This window comes from Coturnix japonica, chromosome 6, assembly GCF_001577835.2.
Source record: "Coturnix japonica isolate 7356 chromosome 6, Coturnix japonica 2.1, whole genome shotgun sequence".
Classification (NCBI taxonomy): domain Eukaryota; kingdom Metazoa; phylum Chordata; class Aves; order Galliformes; family Phasianidae; genus Coturnix; species Coturnix japonica.
In genome coordinates this window covers 8,553,955-8,576,642 of record NC_029521.1, presented here as the reverse complement: position 1 = coordinate 8,576,642, position 22,688 = coordinate 8,553,955, and the positions used below count along the sequence as shown (strand labels likewise).

The following is a 22,688-nucleotide window of genomic DNA, read 5'->3' as shown; positions in this document are numbered from 1 at the left end:
GGTCTGACTGCAGATGCCTGTAATGCTGGCAGCAGTCTGTGAAGATGAAGGATACTTCTGCTGGTGCTGCTGCTGGGAGTTTCCAGAAACAAGCCCTTTGCTTGTGTTAGCCATCTGGGTGAAGGAGAAAAGGAGCTGCTGTCCCAAAACAACTGGTGGTAGATTTCCAGCAGGGAAGGTTCCCTGCTGTCATATCTTGTCATTCTGAAAGAGTCTTAAAATAAAAATGGAAGTTTTGATAGGAGCTGTTTGCAACAATTAAGTAGCTTTCAATGGGGGAAATAGAAGAAGCAATTGGAACAAAGTTCTGGTTTGGGGGGAAGGGACTCCACTATAGGAACTGTTATATAGAGAGACCTGACATTATCTGACATCTCCCTTTGTTGATATTTTGCCTTTGATCAGTGTCTTGTGGAACAGTGCACTTCCAAAGCCACAAGTTAGACTGTGGAGTAAAAGTTGCTGGGACAGACTTTCAGGTCTGAGGTTAAATGAATATAGAATAGAAAACAAATATATTCTGAGCAAATTTCTCCCTTTATCACTGGTATTCAGGAATGTTTTTTAATGTATACTTCAGCTTCCTTAAGTTCAGTAGTGATTAGGTTTACTATTAAAATATGGGCTTTGCTTATGAATTACAGTATATCTTTATGTAGTTTCAGCCTTTTGGGAATACAGCATCATGTTATCTGCTGATTTCTTTACAGAAGTTTATATGGAGAAGGCAGAAAAAGCTGTTGTTTATCACACACTTGAATTAATACTGTTGGAAAATTTGTTACTGTTAAGTGACCAATTTCTCTGTATCATGGAATTGTAGAGGTTAGAAGAGACCTTTGGAGACTGCAGAGCTAAAGCAGATTCCCAACAGTAGATTACACAAGTAGGCATCCAGGCAGGTTTTGAATAACTCCAGAGGAGAAGACTCCACAGCCTCTGTGGGCAGACTGTTCCAGTGCTTTGTTACCCTCACATCAAATAAATTCTTTCTCGTGTTCAGGTATACACAATCCTCAAACAATTAAATGATGTGCCATCCTACACTAATTTATTAGTGTAAACTTTGGGCAGAAATTGTGTTAACTGCACTGCTTGCTCAGCAATTGATTTCCCATCCTGAAACAGGAAAATAATGCAAATAGACTGCAATTCTGTGACATAGATATCTTGGCTTAGTGAGAGCTTGATGTGTTCTTATATGCAGATTTTTTTTCTCTGTCCCACTGAGAAGTGCAAGCAAGAGATATTTCTTTTTACAGTATTAGTACATAGTAGCTGTAGAGACACATTGTGATTGCACAGAGGATAAATTTTTTCTTCATTAAACACTTGTTGCTTGCTAAACACATGCATTTCACTATTGAAATTCAGTAATGAACTATCTGTGGGAAATTAACCCCTATTCTTCTAAGAGGTTCAAACTGCATCCTGGTGTTTTCTCTGTGAACTAGCACAGATGGTCTTATTCTTATGATTCTTTGAATCATTTCACCTTTTTTTTTGGGTAGTGTGTTCCATAAAAGTATGTTAGCAGCTAAAAGGCAGTGATTTCTTCCTGTCTGCCTATGGCAGCTCCCAGTGGATATGTATTAGTATGTCTTACCACTTCAGTTAATTCCAGCATTTTAGGTTTATCTTTTCTACTGCATCATTTCTAAGGCACAGACCATTTGGTACCATACACACATAAAGAACAAAGCTCAGTTCTTGAGTGGAATACCTAAATGGTGCTGCAGTACATGCATTATGAAAAATAAAAATGTTGCTAGCTTTTGTTATAGCCTTGTAAGGTGAGTGACATTGCAATATTTTTGCATGGGGAAGCATGGATATCACTAGGGTGTTTTTTTTTTAAAGTTATTTTTTAGCTGTACCCTGTTAAGTAGAATTTCTGTAGTGAAATCCTCAGTGAAGTCACTGTTGTGATGTGATTTGCTAGGCTGAAATTAAAAAGAATGTGATTTCCTGCCATATTCTTAATGTTCCAAAATACACTTTTGCCTTAAGATAATAAGTACCATTGCACTTTGGTTTCAGTCTATTTTGGCTGGACAATACAGCTGCAATTCTCAGTTCTATTTTAGGAATGGCTTTATCTAGACTTCTAAAAACTCACCAAGAATTTGCAAAACAGCTTCTTTTTGCTGAGTTGTTGTGTCTCTATAAAATACCCAGGAAATGAAGCAAGTGCACTGAGAACAAAAACACATTTATTTACTGAAGAACCAGTCCAATGCTTCCTCTACGTAGATATTAAAGACATTTGATTTCACTTAAAAAAAGAAAGCTTAATGTTTGTAACTTTAAGTTTCAAGAAAACATAGTTTTAAAAAACCCAAAGCAAAACCCACATGTATAATATTTAAATATTTTCTACCAAATAATACCTTTTAGTACTATGTATACTAGTAGTATTTTTCTTCCAATTTGTTGTTCACTTTTCATTTGTACAGAAATTAACATGCAAAGTAAATCTTAACTTACAGAGAATTTGCTTAAGGTGTCTGCATATGTAGCTCCAAATAATAAAAAGAAGTCTGTGTTAGAATGGCTTCCTGCAGTCTGAAATCCACAGTCAGTTTTTCAGAATTTCAAAATATCTTTATCTATTTCTTTATTTAAAAAAGAAAAAAATGGTAATCACTTTCTGTTAGAAGATGATGTATCACCATAGTGTCTGAACTGTATAATCTTAGTGAATGGTCTGTTTCTGAACGGAATTTCACATTGAAATAAATGGAGACCTCCTCTTAAATCTGTAGCATGTATGGCCCAAGGATTATTTGTATGATGTTAGTTCTTCACAACTATAATGGACTTAAAGTATAAGGGTATTATTAAAAGCAGCTTTTACTGCTCAGAGTAAGTGAAATTACATGCTTTTGCTCGTGGAGCCATAGCAGGGCTAAAATGTTCTTATGAACATTGTCTCTGACCTAGCATTTATCAGTCTGTGCAGGAATGGAGAAATGTGGTTAAATGGGACAGTAAATGAAGACTAGCAAATGTAATAGAATATGGTTTTTTTGTTTGTTTGTTTGTTTTCCACCTGTTGTCTTCTATATCAAGACTATAAAATCCATTTTCTTTGTAGTATTAGTGTTGCTTCTGCAGCTTGAGTTCTCGCTTATTGAAGAAGTGGACACAGAGCTAAGGGCTGAAAAAATAAGCCTTCTGTAACACTCTCCAGTTCACTACTTACTGCACAAATGAGCTTTGGTCCTAGATCCAATAACTAGGGATTTCTGTGGGTGTTGTGTGGGTGCTGGCAGAACATGATGCAACATGGTACAAGAATTTATGAGACACAATAGAGTTCATCTCTGCCTGTCTGTATAATAGAAGGATGTGCCCAAACACAGGTGGAGGGGATGAATTCTACAAGATGCTGATAATCTGACAGCTACAGATCTTTTGAACATTCAGAGTGTCCTAAAGACTCCTTACCTTCTGCTCTGGTTCCCCTGAGAAAATTGCTCTTTTGAAATTTGATTGAGGAGAGTGGTTATTGGATGAAAAAAAGTATAATTTAAAACAAGAGCAAACTGATATTTAGAGAAAAATAATAGCAACTGTATGTCACAGCTTTATGCTAGCATCATGTCTGCTATACCCTCGCCTTGACAGTACTTTATTATTTTCTTTTAAATAATGTAAAGTCTAAATGCATTAATTTCATTAGCTGTCACAGCTGAGTTCTGTAGAAACATCTGGTTTTGCTCCGTGGTTTCACCATTACTTAAACACATCAAGGACACACTCTTGTATGCAACTCCGAAGCATTTATTTGAGGTGAGATAAAAGGAGATACATTCCTGAACTTCTAGGCATTTGTTTCTTCCTTTTATGTGCACTTGTAGTACTTAAAAACTGCTGATAGCACTGTTTTTTCATAGAGAATGACTTTGGATCAAAACATAAAAAAATATCTACTTTAACCAAGAAAAAAATATAAAATAGAATTTTAAGGCTCAAAGCGAACATATTTGTACTGGAAATAGTAAGGTAACTAACAGTGAATTGCTCATTCAATATTTAACAATTAAAATTTTTCATTAGGTCTCACTAATCATTTTATATGAAGACATTGTCTTGAAAGTAATGTTTTTTAACCTTGTAGCAGTAAGAGCACCGTTCTTTCAGAAACTCTTATTTCAGATTTGTTTCCTTGCAATATCTGCTGTTACTGTAAACAGCTGGCAACTGCTTTGATATTATGAAAGAGGCTGTAGACTAAATTATTATAATTTAGATTTTGTGCTCTCCTCTTCACTCCAGCGTGTGGGAATCATTCAGAAGGTATGTTCCACTGTCTGCATGCAAGCAAATGATCTCAATCCAGCTGTTTTAAGGCAAGAAATCTATTGTTATTAATGCAAACTGTTATATCATGCTGCTGAGGACTGTGCCTGTATTAAGATGAGCAAAAAATTTTAAAGCAAAGATAATACTTTTGCTTTCTAGAATTGCAGAATAGAAGTTATTTCTGCCATTCTTTGAAATATATTGTGCATCTGGTCACACGCGGAAACAGGACTGGGAGGGAACAAGAAACTAAGTAAACCTACAAGAATCTGAATCAGAAAAATGATCTGTTACTGAGAGTTTACAAAAATGAGTATTTCTGTATCTCATTGATACAATGTTATGTTTCGTGCAGTGGTTATTTAATGGACTTTGTGAAGATAATAGCTAACACCGATTCCAGTAAATGTTCTAACATTGATTTTTATTGTTGCAAAAGCCTGACCTAAATAAGAGAATGAAATATCATGTTAGTGTGAAATCAAATCAGCTATTCAATTGAACAAAAACAATGAAAAGTCAAGCTGTTCAGGAAGAGAGCACAATTGCATAGTGCGTAGTGTATCTTGACAAAGTATGATATCCTCATGGCACATGAACTCAAACAACATCAAGTTTTGTGACAGCTCAGTGTTGTCTCTACTGTTTACGCAAGAGCTTTTTCCCATTGGCTTTTCCATCAGTCAACAACATAACCATCATTTTTGCATCTTCTTTATGATGAACACATTAGTTCTGCTAATTAACAGCATTTACATCCATTCACTAAGCTCTGTTTACACACTCATTGTCTGGGCTCAGCATATGCAAAGAACAAATGTTCTGCAGCAATTATTAAGCAAAAGTTAATGACTACAGACTATTTGTTCGGGATCAGATTCTAATTTTGTTTATGTCGGATGCACTGAATGTAATTTTTCTGGCTTATGCATTTTGTAGTGAAGTGTGATGGATAAAAATTTGATCCTTCTGCAAATAAATACTGTCAAAGAGAGAATATTTACAGTTCAGGTGACAGATTTTGGTGGTGCACTCTGTAGCCTAGTTTGCTGTGAATCCTCAGGGGGCTCTTGTTTAATGACTTAAAATTAATCCTTCTTATGCATATTTTTGGGAGAAGCAGTGGCTTTTGTCTGCCTCAACAACAAGAACAAAAAGTACATTTAAAAGAAAAATGTACCACTTATCCTTCAGCTTGTCTGCTCAAATTATAATTATGTAAGTCAAGACAGATTTCACTGAAAAACATGATCGAGAGATGTGGTTTACATCTTTTATCTGAGCTCCTTGTCTTTTTGTTTGTGCCAAGTTATTGGACATGATGTCTGATGTTATCAAATATGAGAAACAGTAATATTCACAGGTATCGTTCTAGAACTGGCAACCAAGTATTTGCAAGTAATAGGTACTATTTTTCTTTTAAATGATTAAAAAAAAAAATTAAAAAAATCAGATACCATGCTTACTCTTGCTAGAATTGTGTAGTGGGATATATCACAGCTAAAAGGAGAAGCTTGTGCCTGCTTGATTTCTTAGTTCCTACTCAGTCAGTAGGAAACTTCATTCACATAGGATATTCAGCCAGGCAGAGGAAAGTAAAATAATGTAGAACATATAGGATGATTCAGGTTGGAAGGAACCTCAGGAAATCATCTGTTCCAATCCCTAAAACCTAGGCAAGGGGCCCACCACTGTGTTCCACAGGGGAAAAGAACTTGACTAACCCTTTGCTAGGTACAAAGCCTGATGAATGATATCCAGTTTTGAATAGCTTGGATCCAAATCCACTTTTCACTTCTGGCATGAAGTAATGAGAAGACTGGAATTAGGTCTTCTGTGTTTTAATACTTTCTCATCCTTCTTCCCACAGCACTGAGTTAAATAAAATCCAATAACTTTATTTGGAGTATTTTCTCAAGACTAGTTACAAATATGAGAATCTTTTAATTTAATTTATTATTTATTTGTTTTACCAGCTTAGACTCACTAAGCCATCCTAAAAATAAGTGAAGATCAGAGGAACAAGGGCTGCACTATTTTGGGGGCTCACGCTTTGCCTTAAACTGAGCATTTCATAATTGAAGTCATTTGAATTAATGTATTGTTCTTCATAGTGATTAGTTTTATCTTATTTGCTGGAGAGGAGATACAAAATGAACATCAACTGGCATTTCTGCTTTCTCACTGAAGTGACTGAATCTTGTATTGCCTGTCAGGGTATGAATATATTTTAGCTTCCTGATCTGCTCAGTCTGGGGTGAATCATACATGAGATTTCTAACAAAAGCAGGGAAGTTGTAATGGTGAGTTTATGTTACAGTGTTTTTGTGAGATGTGTTATAGTACTCAATAGGAAATGGAACGATACAATACATTCACTTCCCATGAATCTTTAAGGAACCAACAGTTAGTGAAATCATAAGTTGCTTTTGTAGGAAATCCAGGGATGAAAGGCTTTCTTTTTCTCAAGTCTCTGTCATATCCAGTACCCTTCTGCTCTTAAGGTAATTCCTCATTGTTTTATTTGCATTTGTAATTTTTTAAGTAAGTTACACTTTTAACTTTGAAAAAAATCTAATTACAATCTAAACCAATAGCATCTGTTAATTTTTCTTTTAATTTTTCTTGTCTGAAGAGGGATAGCAATAACTTAAAGAGGCAAGAAATAACCAGATAGTCACAGATTTTAAATGCTGTACAACTGTGCAGATGCTAAATGTATTTAAATCAGTTAAGTTTTCTTAACACCTTCTGTTGCATCTTCATTAGGTTCTTATTTCTATAATAGTCCTATTAGTTATAGTAGAATTTTTTAGCTCCTTGCACATTCCTGTTGTTTAAGTGTATAGATTTCTGTGTATTAATGGAATTTGCTGTCTTAATATTAGACACCATACTGGTCATTGTTTCCTAAATGATGATGAAATCATTGATTTCCAGCAGATCATAATTTCTTTTCAGTTAGAGGGAAAAATGAGGTATACGGTAAAGACTTTTCTTTTAGTCACATTGAAAACAGGAAGAAAGACATTGATATTTGAAAGCCCTGAAGTTACAACCTTGGTATGAATTTATGTTTAAAAGCAGAGAATCACTACCAATGCAAGGAAAAAAAAATATAAAGCATATCTGGAAAATAGTTTCAGCTATGAGTTCTACAGAACATGCTTCGGACTACAGGAAGATTAGTCTCCTATGTTAGAGCCCTGGGCATATATCCTGTACCTTACTTTATGAATCATTATGCCATGAGTACACAGTTCATGGAGTATACACACGCACACAAATAGAAATATATAAGGTATACAGCTGTACCTACATGGAATTCTACACTTATCTAGACTTGAGTTCAACAATTATAAGATTATCTGGCTTAAATGTATATAAAAATGAGATACATCTTTGTCCTTGTACTTGTGCTTTGTGATTATCTGGCTTTTTTTTTTTTTTAATTTTAATTTTTATTTTTAGAATTACATTCAAAGTCATGTTGTTTACCCTCATTCAGGATTGTTGTCGTTGTAATATCAGTGTTTTCACTGGGCAGTGTTCCAGCAAAACATCATCAATCCTTAGGGTGGCTTGCTACAGGAGAGTAGCTTTAATTCTAGCAGTAGAAGTGGTATTGACTTTTAAGTGCTGAAAACTATGTTCACTATGTAATTCTTAGCAAACTACACAGTATTGAATTTATTGCACAACACTCCATACCACAATTATCCTGCAGAAAAATACTATGCAAGAGTCTTGTATATGTTACTTGCAAAATTTGCAGCAGCAGTACACTGAATTACAAACAAGTTGCTTGTAAACCTTGAGCATCTTGACTTGTACCTCTTTATTTTTTTCAGTTCTAGTATTTCTGCAAGTGTAACTGGAACCATTGTTCATTTGCGTGCTTCAAAGTTCATCACTTTCCACCATCCTTTGAGTTGGGGACGAAAACAACACAGGGCTTTCAGTAGTTGGGAAGCCAGAATAAATGTCGAGTCCTTGGCCAGTAAGGTTTGCATACCGGCTACTCCCAGGTCGAAGCTTTATTTGTTGTGGAATTTGGTGATGCCACTGAGCTGAAGTAACAAAAACAGAATAGGCTTCATGAACCTCTGAATAAGTTAGCAATGAAACAACAGAAGTCAATGCGCACAACTGCTAATTAGTTACCTGTCTTAGAGAATGCTCTTTCAGATATTACCATCTGCATAATTTACATAGATTATTTTTATTACAATACTAATGGACAAATTTCCACGCCTTTTCAGTTCAATAGGAATATTTACATGAATTTCAGTAAGTCCAAAAATGAATCATTTAATCTGTGAAGCTTTCTCCAAGAACTTGGAAGCAAAACAAAAGACATATTACAGCATGAGCAAAGATAAGCAAACAGGACATAACTCTCAGTTTGTACTATTCTATCCCTTGGAGGACTTTTTTTTTCTGGCTTTTCTTTTGATGGTATTTATTTTTGAAATCAATATGTTCCCTGTTTCTTTGCAAATAGGACTTAAATACTAGACCAGATCTTCACTGGCAATAGCATGAGGAAAAGTGATTTCTGTCACTCTGGCACACAAGACATGTAGACTCTTTAGAAAATACAGCTGTTATCAGGACACATTTCTTAGTTCCCCTCTTATTTATTTATTTATATTTTCTACTTTTAGTGTCCATTCTTCATATAAAAACTTCATTTCTGCCTGCCTGCAGAACAGACAGCTGAGGAATTACTTTTCATTTTGGGAGTTTGTTTTTCAATCAATCTCTGCTCAGCCCTCTCTTGAATTACTGTTGTTTGTATCACCACAAGATGGCAGAAAACTTACAGAGATGCACTGATGACCTACAGTTATCCCTGATAAAGTTTTCTTCTTCTTCTATTTTTTTTTTTTTTAAATAAGAAAACAAGATTGAAAAGCATTTTTGAGGATGCGGATATAACCCCATGCTTTGTGGCACGTGTCTTATTTTTATTGCCAAGTAATCAAAGCTGGTTTTTTGTTCATTTTGGTTTTTTTTTTGTTTCACTGATGCGTACAAATAACCTTAACTATGCATTGCGCATAGATACCAAGAAGTTAAATGTTGTACAATAGTTCTTGAACTAGGCTTGCACCTTTGAGTCTTGGATCAGCACATTATTATCTTAGCTAGCTTTCAGTACTTAGGCATAGTTTGTAGCATACATGCTCCCAGGTCTACTTTTAAATGTGCAATTTATTATTCTTTCTTAGGTCAGTGCAATAGCACTGCTATGTGTCTCTAAAGGAACAGAGGTAAGGTTTAAGCAGAATATGCATTTATTGTACTTTTATGTGTGTGTGGAAGGTGGAAAGCAGAAGTAAAAAATACTGTACAACATTTCTCCTTGTCTCCCCGCATCAGTTTAATGGCAAGTAATCTCATAATTTAACTGCATTGTTCTATCTCCTCCTGGTGGCCATGTTAAAATGGAGTCTGCAGTGATACCATAATTTTCTAATCCATGGCAAAACTGGCAATGTAAGAACAAAGAATTAGATAAGAGATAGGATTGTCAAAGAAAATAAATTCTGATTTTATTTACTAGCCATTACTTACCGTATATGTCAAGTCTAGCAGTACAAGAGACAATACCAGCTTCGTTTTTTGCAGACAAGGTATACCAGCCAGCATCTGCTTTCCTGGCAGGCTGAATCAGAAGGCAGACATACCCTGTTGTATCTTGGTGCATGCTGGGAAAATGAGTTTTTTAGGGTTAGAATTTGTCAAGAGCATGTTGTGTCTGAGATTTTGCAATACGTATGTCAGCTATGAAATAAAACAATCACAACTTCTGTTTCCAAAGAAGTATCAGACTATGACCTTTGCACTTGATAGACTTACTATCAGGATAGCCACAGACAATAATCTGAGCAGCTGAAATCTATTCTTGTTCCTTTCAGCTGTGAAAAGCCATGGTGTTTTTATTCTGTATGTGCTAATATTGGAATTGCTTATTGAATTCCAATGAAATAAGGCCCTGAAAAGCTGCTGGTGAGTCATACTATATATATTTTTTTCAAGCATCAAAGCTAAAAGAAACACATTTGTACAAAGTTGTGGTATTTTCGCAACAGTAATCAGAGCTAGGCAAACTTTCTCATGGCGTCCTTTTCCACAGAGAAATGCCTGAATGGCAAAATCTTGAACATTAATTTGGATGACATTCAGAGTGAAATTTGTTTCATTATTTTCTCCTTTGCATTTACTCTTTAGCAGTCTGTGACTTTTTGGCCACAGTTCTCAGGAAAAAAATTATTTGGTAGTATATCAGAGAAATGAGGTCTCTTGAATCCATACATTCATTAAGGCTGGAAAACTCCTCTGAAATATCTAGTCCATGTCCCAAAGCATTACATCTATGAGTTTTTGAACACCTCCAGGGATAGTGACTCTACCACTTCCCTGGGCAGCTTGTTCCAGTACTTGACCACTCTTGTGAAGAATTTTTTTCTAATATCCAACCTAAACCTCCCCTGCTGTGATTTGAAGCCATTTCCTCTCATCCTATTGCTGTTACCTGGGAGAAGAAACCAACTTCCACCTTGTCGCGACCTCCTTTCAGGGAGATGTATAGAGTGATAAGGTCTCGCCTGAGCCTTCTCCTCTCCAGACTGAACAATCCCAGTTCCTTTAGCCATTCCCTATAAGACATATGCTCCACATCCTTCATCACCCTTCTCTGGACACACTCCAGCATCTCAATGTCTTTCTTGTAGTGAGGGGCCCCAAACCCACTGAAAGATTGTATCAAGTAAACTTTCCTGCCACAATAAATGCTGCTGCCGAGTCAGTTTTCTTTGCAGAGAGACTGCAGGCTACACATGTGAAAATGTAGCGCTTTTTGCAGTTGATAGTAAAGGGCCAATGTTTGCATAAAATCAGTAGCTGGAGCCGACTAAAATCACATTTATGCTGTGACATCAGCCTTTTTAAACCAACAAACAATTATTTTAATTACAGCTACAAACAGCAATAAGGTTTTTTTTGTTTTTTTTTTTTAAAGTTAAAAAATAGCAATATATTTGAATGGAAGAGCTAAACCTGGTCCCTGCTGCATTTTTTTAAGAGAGGATCAAAGTCGTTGTCTGTGTTTGTGACCAAGCTTTGTTATCAGCTTCCATATCTGATGTGCTAAGCTCTCTGTTATTCCATGCTGTGTAGCATTCATGACCACATTCTAACTGTTCTGAGTTTGAATTCATTTATATTTAGAGCTTAACTGGGGAAAAATAGTTTAGAGAGCAAAGAAGCTGCTAAAACCCATGAAAAATACCATGATGTATTCAATAGCTAGATATTTATCATGCCTGTGGCCCGAAAGGCTTATCGCTACCCTCTGAGGCATTGGCACATTATGCTTCATGCCTTTTTCTGTACCAAGGACATAGCTCTTCATGTCACACAGTGAAGCCACCATTTTAAAACTTTATGTGGGAGAAAGACATAGTTTTAAGAAGAGCACCACCTGTTACAGAGAAAAGCTGTGTGATAAAAACAGTTGATCTGGCTACAAGAAACTCTAATCTTAAGTATGATGTTACAGTACCTCATTCTCTCTCTGTTTGATGGGATGCTTTCATTATCCTTCTTCCAGTAAAACACAGGAGGCGGCATTCCCACAACCCTGCACTCTAATCTGACTGGGCACCCTTCAGGAACACCACAGTTCTGAAGCTTCTCCAAAAACATGGGAGCTTTTTTTACTTCCTTTGCTGAAAAAAGAAACAGAACTAGTGAACAATGGATACTGTATTCCTTGATTGTCACTGAACAGTGTAGAAGAATACAACAAAAACTGTGATACTGATATAGGCTGCAAGTTTTTAATGGGATAGTGGAAAGTGAAAAGCCGTGATTGTAGCTTCTGTAAAAGAACATAAAACAGGTAACATGCAGAGCTGTTGCTCATTAAAGGATACGTGCATGTATGTAGTCATGGGTCTAAACCTACTACCATAGCAGGAAATTAATGCCTGATCCATGGATTTCAGTAGCTCACACCTTGCAAGGCTTTATTATAGAAAAACATTCAAATTTGAATTTCTTTTATTCAAATGTACTTTTAAAATCAGTGAAACCAGGATAGGCATCTAGAAAACCTCTACATATTTTATGAATTCAGACCTCTAGGAATTTCCTGGAGAGAAAATTAAGAATGTCATTTTTCCAAGACAAGAGAAGTAAAGTAATGAAGATTGAGAATTCTTACAGCCCTCTGCTAGTAATAGAAACGCACCTACCAGGTCCATTTGTCTCCTGCAGCTGTAATACTGCTGTTCAACAGCTCTACTATCAGTTAATTAACTATTTTTTTTATAGTTGTCTGTAAGAAGATTAGGTAGGGGGTTATCTGAAAATAACAGCCGTACCATGAGTAGTTTTCCAGTGATTCTTACCTACAACAGTCAGCTCCAGACTAAATGAATTTTGTCCTGTTTTATTAGTGGCAAGGCAAGTATAAGTTCCAGCATCGTTTTGTGAGAGAGGATCAATAAGCAAAGAGTGAACTCCAGTCTCTCTGACCAGCATCTTGTGGGTACCATCTGGTAACACAGGTTTGCCATTCAGAAGCCATGTCAGGTCCGGTGTTGGTAATCCACTCACCTATCAGACAATGAAATAGTTAGAGGTAAATGTCAAACTGACAAACATATTTTATTAAGTTAATGGGTGAGCTTTAATTCAGATACAATCTGAATAATCTCAGCTTCTGCTTTTTGCTGATTAGTTCCAAAAAGGATAAAAGCAAAAAAGAGATAAAACCCAGGAAGAAACATATACGTTGAAATGGCCATACTTTTCTTAGTCAGAAGGGACAAAACTTGATTATAGATCAGGTTCCCTCTTAAGTATGTGCTACTTCATTTGTTGTAGTTGATGATGACTATAAATTGAACCCACTAGATTTAACAGACATTAAAATGTATTTTATACAAGTGTCTTTGCATTTCATATTTTTTTGGTGAAGAATATATGTTCTTTGTAGCTGTTGAGCTGCATGTTCTGTTAGAAGACAAATGGAGCATTTCAGAAAGAAGTCTGAATTATACTTTTTAAGATCTTTCCAACAGATAAAAGTACTTACATCTAAAGCATTCCTTTCCATACAATATTCTACAAACTAGGAAAAGAAGGAAGTGGAACTGCCTGAATGAGGACTGCTTTCTTCCAGGTCTGTGCAATACCAGACATGCTTTAAGGCTTCACAATCTCTGCCTGGATAGCAGAGCTAAGAATAGCCAAATTCTTTGGCATGTTCCCTAGCAAACTTTACATTATAAATTAAGTAGTAATTGACCTTATTCATCTTCAGGGAAGCATTAACATCTGTTCCATAGCTTCTACTCTCTTCAGAGTAGGAGACATTTTGGAGAATCAAAGCGGCAGGGTCAGCTCTACCACCTTTCTGTTTGTGCTACTGGGATACAGAGGAACTACCAATCTCTGTTGGAGCAGACAAATTTCTTAATACTGTTGAATAACTGGATGCTCATTATGTGTACTGTAATTTGTGACAACTCTATTATGTGGGGATTTCAATATGTAAATTGGGATGTTTCAAGCTAGGGAAGCAAAAAATGAACTGGGTTTTGTTCCCTCTTTTTCAGGAGTGTTAATCTTCAGTCTAATACAATGGGAGCACTATTTTGAACAGAAAACAACATGCTGAATACTCTTTTCTTGTGACTTTATGCTATTATGGATTAAGTTCAAGAATCTGTAAATACAGTCAAAAGGCCCAGCATTTCTAATTGAACTTCTGCTGTTTAGACTGTTAAAGGACATGGTGAACGAATCTAGCAGGTTGAACAACCCCGTAACTGAACCTTTGTTTTTTGGGATTGTGTTCTTTGCATTCTTCATACCATATAGCATGTGCTGAAAAGAAATGGCCTGAATCAGTTCAGAGAGAATGACAATAAGCAATAATTTTAAAAACGGAAGTATTAAAACCTTAACAGAAAGCGTTTGTGCTAGCAATATAAACACCTACTAATACATATATAGAAGCAGGGATAATAAAAAAGAAGAACAGGGGAAAGAGTACCTTACAATCCAGCCTGCAAAGTCGCCCTTCATGTGCCACCATGTCACCTGGTGCCTGTAGAAAGTACGGCCTGAAAAAGCGTTCTTGAACTGCTTCTTTTTCCCCTCCTTCTGGAACCCGGGAGCGTACTCTACAAGACAAAAACTGTATGTATATGTTTGGAAGCGAAATCCTTTTTTAGAGCTGAATAAAGAAGAAAATTGTAGAAAAGTATGAAAATAGCTCAAGCTAAATTAAAGGGGAGAAAGAAATTCATCGATTGTAACTCAAAATTACATTATGATTTAATACTGTATATTTTCTATTTAGAGTGATTATCAAATGAACTATATCATACAGTATCATTGGGTTTTCAAGCTGCCCTTTGTTTCTTTTTGCCTTTTTTTGGCTGAATTTCATTTTACTAATCCAATCCTATCCTCTAAATCCAGTGCAACAAGTGAAATAATAATTTGCTTAAGCATTTGAAGGTGACCTAGTGTATGGGAAATTGGTAATCACAGCCTGAACCTCTGATTAATCAGCTGAGGCAAATGTTGGGTCAGCTGTGGGAGCACAGGTGAGAGTAATTTAGCTTTGCTTCTGGAAGGGGTGAAGCTTGATTCCACCTCCTCTAGACCTCATTTAAGGGCTGACCACCACTAAGGCAGCATCTCTTGAAGGTCGCTCCTTGGTGGAGTCTGCCTCAGTGTTTCTCAGCAGACCAACAGCTTCCATAAGGGTGTGTTTTTCCTGTAAATAACCTTTTGGATGTTTACTACTATCTTTTCATTATTGTCACTGTACGCCTTCAAAAACGTTACATTCTAGAAGCAAGATATTGGGAGGGAAATACTACCATTATTTCCCTTTTTTTTTTTTTTTTAAACTGAAATAAGATGTGTTGAGATATAGCTGCCACTCATTTTGTATGCTTTTACCTGTGAGGTTGAAGTGTTGATACTCGGCCCCGAACAGGGATACTCTGAACCATCAAGTGGCCTGAACAACTTACTCTACCCTGTAAGTTGCAATAGAAAAAGAATTAATAGCTTGTTAATAGCTCATTCAGTTGTAAAGTATAAATATTTAATATTTACAGTGCATTAGAATTCATTTGTATTATATAAGTGAATCAAGTATCATTGCTTTTTAAAAGCAAGTGCTATCAGTGTGTGGTGGACTGCACTAGGCAGGGGCATCTTTGCCTGCTTAGAGTGATGCATTCCTCCAACTCTTCAAGGATGTGACGATACATTTAGCAACAACTCTATGTAAACCAGCTGTAGTGGAAATGCTAAGTCATGGCTTGAACCAGTGATTGACCACCTGGTGGGAAGGTAGGGTCAACTCAGGGGAGCTGAGGTGCATGCTGCGCACCTTACTAGCCAGAAGAGATGGAGCCAGGACCCACCCCTTCCCAGACCTCATTTAAGGGTTGGCAGTGGAGGTGAGGGTATCTTGATAGAGATCCCTATGTACCTGAGGTCTTCCAAGGGTAAGCAGCTTCTTTATTTCTGTACCTACAGCTGCTGCATTTGAGCATATACTTACTTGCTGTAGCTTGGGACCTTGCTACTGTGCTCTCAGTGCTGTGCTTTCCATTGCATTATGGCATTTCACCAGCTTAAGTAGCATCAGTCCCTACTCCGTCTTTCTTTCTGCTTTATCTCCACAGGTACTGTATGCTATTGACTTCATGCTAGCATAATTTTTATCCGTGCAGCTACATGGAAGCTGAGGAATAGTTGGGTGGAAATATAATTCAGAATTGAGGGGAAAACTTCAACTGGAAGTTGTCTGATGTAGTTGTCTGTACTACCAAATAACAAGCTGAATTAGCACAGAGTGAAAGCATAGAGTCAGAGCACAAGACTATTTGCAGATCCGTATTTTTGCAGCCTAGGTAAAGGATAATTGTTTAGTAATGATTTCAGATCTGATGTACCTATTTATTTTCCTTTGCACTGCTTTTTCTGCCTGAAACATCTGCCTTGTGACCATATCTCAAAAGATATCTGACCCCAATGGCAAGGGGAGGGTGACAGAAGTAGGATTGGAGTTACTAACATGAGAAAATGTCCATAGCGATTGATGAATCTGAATTTTGATATGACCATGACTGAAACTCAAACTAGATGGCCTGATCTATGTTCGTAACGTATATATTAGAAAAAGCAAGTGTTTTTAATGGAGGAAAATAAAATGCGTTACTTGTGGGTTTGCAGCCATAATAGTATAGTTGCCGTCATCATCATTAGTAGAAGCTTCAATATGTAAAGAACATGTTCCATCTTCTTCTCTGCTCATCTTGAAATGCGTGTTTTTCTTTGAAATCTGCTTGCCGTCCTTGAACCAGTATATCTGATGAAGGGAAAAAACAGCGGCTTAAACTTGCTCTGAAGTCACATGGTGACTGTAGCAGTGTAGATTAAAAGCATGATGGGATCTGGCCAGTTGCTTGTACAAATTTTACAATCTTAAAAAACTTACAGAAGGGTAACAATGTGAAATAGAATGATTCCAGGCTGAACTGCGGAAGTTGAATGGCTCCTTTATACAGATGGGATTGTCAGGTTCTTTTGGTTACCTCAGATCAGCTCTCGTCTTTCTGAGAAGTTATATTTTTGTTTTTATGGCATTTTCTTGAAGCCAAGTGGTTGTGATGCAGCCCATACAGTGCATCCAGGCTCAGGAGCGGGTATTGCTACTTCAGCAGTTTGGGGGAAATAGTTTGTATTGGAGCTCTCTCCAACGAAATAAGTTCTTCTGAATGCAACTATCCAGAAATGTGCAGGAAACGGCAGGTAGTTGATTTTTATTTCTTTATTGCTAACGTTGAGAATGACTTACCTTGGGAACAGGTATCCCGACAATTTTGCAAGTGAATGTGACTGGAGATCCTTCCATGACCCGGAAATGCTTGAGTCTCTTGTCAAAGATGGGTGCTATGTATTTGCCTGTAGGGATTTCCTCATGTTGAATTTCATCGTCCGATTCATCCACAGGGGTACGTTCAAGGCGAAATTCTATTTCATTCATCAGCCTCTGCTCAAAGCTTGAAATCCTGTATTCCTGCAGAGTGAGAGAGACATAGCATCTGAACAAGATGAGTTATGTTATGTGATATTTTCAGTCACTTTTGGATTAATGATAAATGAGTGAAAGTGAAAAAAGCCTATACAAACTAAGACTTCTGAAACAGTCTGAATTTAGTCTGCAGACATGGACCTGAAGTTTGAGAAATTTAACTAATGAAACTAAGTATTTTCAAAGGCAGTAAAAAAAAAAAAAAAAATCAGTTCTCAAAATTCCCAGTGAAAGTCTATATAGTTTTATATCATTGACCCCAAAAAGAGAACTTTGGAACATAGAATTTTTAAGGAACTCAAAGATTAGTCACCTGCTACTTATTTAGATGAATACTGCTAAATATTTCAATTGAGAACTAAATAGGGAGTAGTATACCTACTGAAAGAGAAAGCTGGCAAAAAAAGTTAAATGTTTTCAGAGTACTTTACCTTCAGGATATAACCTGACCAGGTTTCTAACTGCTGTAGCGGTGAAAGAGGATGTAAGCACATAAACCCTTAAAGCACTGAATAGATAGGAAACTAATATACTTCTGTTTGAATGACCACTTCCAGATAGTTTTTTGTAATTATGAGCATCTTCCATAATCCCTTGATGTCAACTAGTCATCTCTCACCCTTATCAGCACTGTTCTGCATGAGGTCTCACGTCAAGACCAAGAAACATTTGATTAAATGCATTGCTATGACATGAATCTTCACATGAACTTCCAGGTTCAGTTTTTAATACCATGCCTGTATTTATCCAGGGCATTGTGTGGCAAAACATGTGAATGGACTTATGTGGGAGCAGATGCTTCCTAGCTACACTAATACATACAGCTGCAAGAATATCTAACTTAAGTCATAAAGAAACCCATTCAGCCTGACCTGAGGTGTCTGCAGGGATCCACTACCTCTCTGGGCAACCTGTCCCAGGGCCTCACCGTCCTTATAGCAAAAATAAATAAATAAATAAAATATTCCTTATATCCAAATAACCTTTTCAAATATACCACTGCCAGTACAGCTTTGGTAAACAGGAATTTTTGAGCTTGCAGACCTATCTAACTGTGTGAGACGTTCACCACAGAGAGGAAGTCAGCCACTAGGTGGTACCATCTACTTTCTTGGTAGGCTGTTTGCTCTGTGGGCAGGTCAGCTGCTGGTGGTCAGCAAACAGTCTTATGAAGTTTCAAATTGTTGAGCTTTTTAAGTTATTATTCCATTTTGTTTCACACAGCATGTCTCAACAAACCACTTCAATAGATCAAATTTTAATTCCACTTAAGACTGCAAAAATAAGAGATGCTCTGATTTCTGATCAACCAATACTATAATTTTTCCCTTTAGATGAAAAGAGCCAGTTACAGTTTTCCAAGGGGAATGTTACGTGATTGGCCCTTTAGCCTAAGAAAAGGTCCGCATGTTTTCAGAAAGGAAAAATCAAGTAAGAATCTGGGAGTGCCTACTATGTTTTATGAAATGGCTGTCATCAAAAGGTACTGCAGTCATATTTAGATCCTAGTCTCCCATAAACTAAGTAACTTAGATGTAAATTCTGTGGTGGCCAGCATACAGAAAAATAAATTTGGAGGTTTTTCTTTCCCTTCCACTACTTTGAGAACTTTTTAATACAACCCTTCACATTGCTCATGCCTTAACAGCAGAGAGCAAAATCCGTGGTAAAAAAAAATTTCTACTGAGAAAGGATTTCTTTGCCTGGGTCAGCCAATAGGACCTATTGACTCTATGCATCATTTTAAGAATGAAATTATTTTTGGTGCGTTCAGGTACCGTGTGGCCTTTGGAAATGTGTATGCTAATTAGGGACTAATGAAGCTAGATGTAATCTCTCTCTCTTTCCCTTCAACTAGTGATCTGTCACATGATTAAAATATAGCAGATGTGGTAGTTTACCCATTTAAATGTGTTAATTCTTTTTATGTGAAGAATCTTTAAAAGTTGTATAACTATTTCTGGATATTGCTGATACAATAAGATAATTATAAAGTTAAATACAGCATTTTTGTTATGTTCCTCACTAGTTGTGGCTAGAACTTTGGTACTGTTAAGTACTTTTCAAGGTCAGTAGGGCTGATGAACAGAGGAGGTGAGGTAACCCATTAATTTGTTACCTCAGAAACTAGACATGGTATACCAATGGTGACTTTATACTCTTGGAAGGCAACTCCGAGCTCAGATTAGAAAAAAATGCGTGAGGATGATGAATATTTGACATGAAGAAGAAATTATTTACTAAGAGTATGATGAGGTATTGGAACAGGTCATCTCCATCAACACTGGGCTCTTATAACTGGCTCCTGTTTTTCTGTCTATGGAAGCCACAAGAGTGATTTTCTTTTCATGCTGATGAACCTGCCTCTTAGGCCAGAAACTGTATGAGTTGATTGCATGTATCTGGATTGCCTGTTTTAAGGAGTTATAGTCAAGGAAATGTATTTTAAACTAAAAAAAAAAAAATAATATTAGGATTCTTACAGTGTGTTGTGTTTATATTTGAAATGCTAAGACTGAAGTGTGCTGATATTGCCTGTATATACATTTGTATGCTTACACAGAAACCAACAAGGCTAAATTAACATTGATGTTAACACCAGAGTATGTAGGTCAAAGTTACATGAAACTTCTTTTAAAGAACAGAAATCCCTGAAATAAGGAGAAATACATAATCACAAAGCGAATATAATCTTTGCTATTTTTTGCTTAGTTGATAGATTTCCTCCTAAGATTATCAAGGACAGGAAATGGCTGTTAGTATGGCTGTTTTCGTCACATAAGCCGTAAAACTATTTCTGAATATGATTACGTAAGTGTAGTAGGGCAAAGTGTTTGTTGATTTGGTTCACACAAGTATTCTGTCAAATGAACAAGAACAAAGAACAAATCAATTTGGTCATTGTTAAGACTGGGCTGGAGTTCAGCATACTGGAGAGACCAAGGGGATGAGTACAAAGGTTCCAGCTCTTCTTCTGGGTCAAAAATCATTTATCATTATCACTAAAGCAATTTATTACTTGCAAATGAATTATTTTGGCCCTTTCACATGGCACAAATGTCACAGCATCCATGTGTAAATATGAACACTAGAAGAATCTAGCTATTCTGTGGTACACAGACAGCTGTCAACATACAGATCAACTCAAAGTGATTGAACAAGATGAAAAAAGAAGTGTCTGTTTCTTTTTCCTTTAGTTTGTGCTGGAGAAGTATTCCAGCAGCTTCCTCAGACAACCCTAACTGTAAAGCTGAAATGTCCCTCTGAATGAGGGCCTGTTCCACACTGTCTGAAACTCTTATTTTTTTGTTTTTTTTTGGTTTACTATGCTGGAAAGGGTGAGAGAGGAACTTAGGTGTCATTGTCGTGAAGCTGTTCTGAAAGGTGGAATTTCTAGATTTCTATCCTGCTGGTAAAGAATTGTCTGGACTACAACCTGGAATAATACAGTAAGCTATACCTGCTGGCTGTCCTTCTGGGAGTTAAAAACTGTGAACTTGATTATCCTCAGATTGAGGAAGAAACTGAGTTAAGTCTCCTGTGTCTTGGGATTTGTTCTAACCTCTTGCTGCAATTGGATAAAACTGATACTCATCCAGCGTATCTTCTGTTTGAAAGAACTGAGCAAATCTGATTTCAGATGTTTGGAATAAATGAACCACTTTTTTTTTTTAATGCTCCCAATTGTAAGATTGCCACCTGGCAACATAACATACATAATAATTATATAATAATAAGTTACATAAGTTACAAGTATGGTGTTTCTTATTTTTACTAGAAAAAAAAAAAGACAGCTTGTTATTGCATGTGCTTGATCAATACTGCAGGTAGAACTGTGGCAAATTCATACTCGTATTTCTTTCTGACTAACATAGCTGTATGAATCTGGAGACTAATCTGCTCTGTTTTACACAATGTCAGCAAGATTATCAACTACTATTCTGGATTACTTTGGTGGTGGTGATGAATGATGTATTGAATGAAACAGAAGGAGTGCGTCTGGATTATTAGATACCATGCTGAGTGCATAATGCTGACATATAGGAAAATCTTGACTTGTAAGCTAAACACTTCATATGGAAGTCAATGATAGATAATAAATAGAGCATCAGGATGTAAATCACTCATTGTTTTCTGCAATTTATACAGTAATACAAAAAAATAAATAAATAAAAAATACCCGTACTTTAAGACACAGATGGTCATCTACATTTTTATTCTGGATGACCTATACATGTTCTGCAGATACTGTCAATGAGGTCAAATGCTACTATTGAAATTTGGGGTTATAATAAGGATAATGCCATAGGATGCTTTCTATAAAAGGGATATAATGAAATTGCATGTAGAAAATGCAAGGAAGCCAACAGTTGAGGATTCTTGCTGGATGTTTAACTCCATCTCTTACACAGAGAAGAGTTGTGCTTTTATTTAATTTCTCTTAAATACAGTTCTTTTTCTCACATTATAGCAATCAATTTAATGCAAATGTGCAACATACGGGATGAGAATGTCTCACTTTAAAATGTTTTAACTACAAGAAGTAAAAACAGGACAAAATCTGAGTGTGATTCCAGCTCTATAAAATATGATTCTCATATTGTTGTCTTATAAATGGCAAAGCAATAGGAATTTTGAACAATTCTACCCAAGTAGTCTCTTTAATCACTAATAATTACTTTAATCACCTTGAGCTTTAAACAACTTGTAAAGTGGAAAAATGAAGTCCAATGTGCATTAGCTTCTACAAGAAGGTTTAGCATTTATATCCTTCTGATAGAGATTATGAGAAATGAAACTACAGTGTCACAAACTAAAACCTCTAGAGCTGCATCCCCTCATATTTCCCTTTTAAAGCTTTACTTTGCTATTCCAAAACAGTACTTACCACAAAAGCTTACTTTGCAAAGTAGTATAGCAGCTTAACTACATAAACATCATTTCTGCCACAAGTTGTATTACATACTTTGTTCACAAGAAAAAGATGCCTTAGTAATATTTGATTTTCTTACCTGCTGGCTACTTTGTTGATTAATATCTTCTCTGTAATGTAGTTTCCTCTCCAGGTCCTTTACAAGAGCAGCTTTATTTTCCCGAATAGATTCATCTGTTGGTAACTGCAGAGGCTTTGGATTTTTCTTTGTTACTCCCTGGGTTGAGCTATTAAAAGAAAATTTTTATATGCATACTAATACACATATATGCACCTGTCTGATAAAATTTATTAAGAGTCAGTTGT

General features: G+C 36.3%; 1 protein-coding gene across 4 annotated transcripts in view; it reads right to left on the bottom strand.

Annotated features, from left to right (window-relative positions):
- Nucleotides 1–3,765: 3,765 nt before the first annotated feature.
- MYPN (myopalladin) overlaps nucleotides 3,766–22,688 on the bottom strand; it is a 65,078-nt gene continuing 46,155 nt past the window's right edge. For all 4 annotated transcript variants that reach the window (XM_015866466.2, XM_015866465.2, XM_015866468.2 and 1 more), the window contains 9 exons: nucleotides 22,462–22,609; nucleotides 17,213–17,434; nucleotides 16,574–16,723; nucleotides 15,301–15,380; nucleotides 14,381–14,510; nucleotides 12,729–12,936; nucleotides 11,879–12,044; nucleotides 9,889–10,022; nucleotides 3,766–8,378 (listed from right to left, as the gene is read on the bottom strand). In XM_015866466.2, the coding sequence (XP_015721952.1) occupies nucleotides 8,209–8,378; nucleotides 9,889–10,022; nucleotides 11,879–12,044; nucleotides 12,729–12,936; nucleotides 14,381–14,510; nucleotides 15,301–15,380; nucleotides 16,574–16,723; nucleotides 17,213–17,434; nucleotides 22,462–22,609 (1,408 nt within the window). In that variant the 3' untranslated portion in view covers nucleotides 3,766–8,208. The remainder of the gene's footprint in view (nucleotides 8,379–9,888; nucleotides 10,023–11,878; nucleotides 12,045–12,728; nucleotides 12,937–14,380; nucleotides 14,511–15,300; nucleotides 15,381–16,573; nucleotides 16,724–17,212; nucleotides 17,435–22,461; nucleotides 22,610–22,688) is intronic.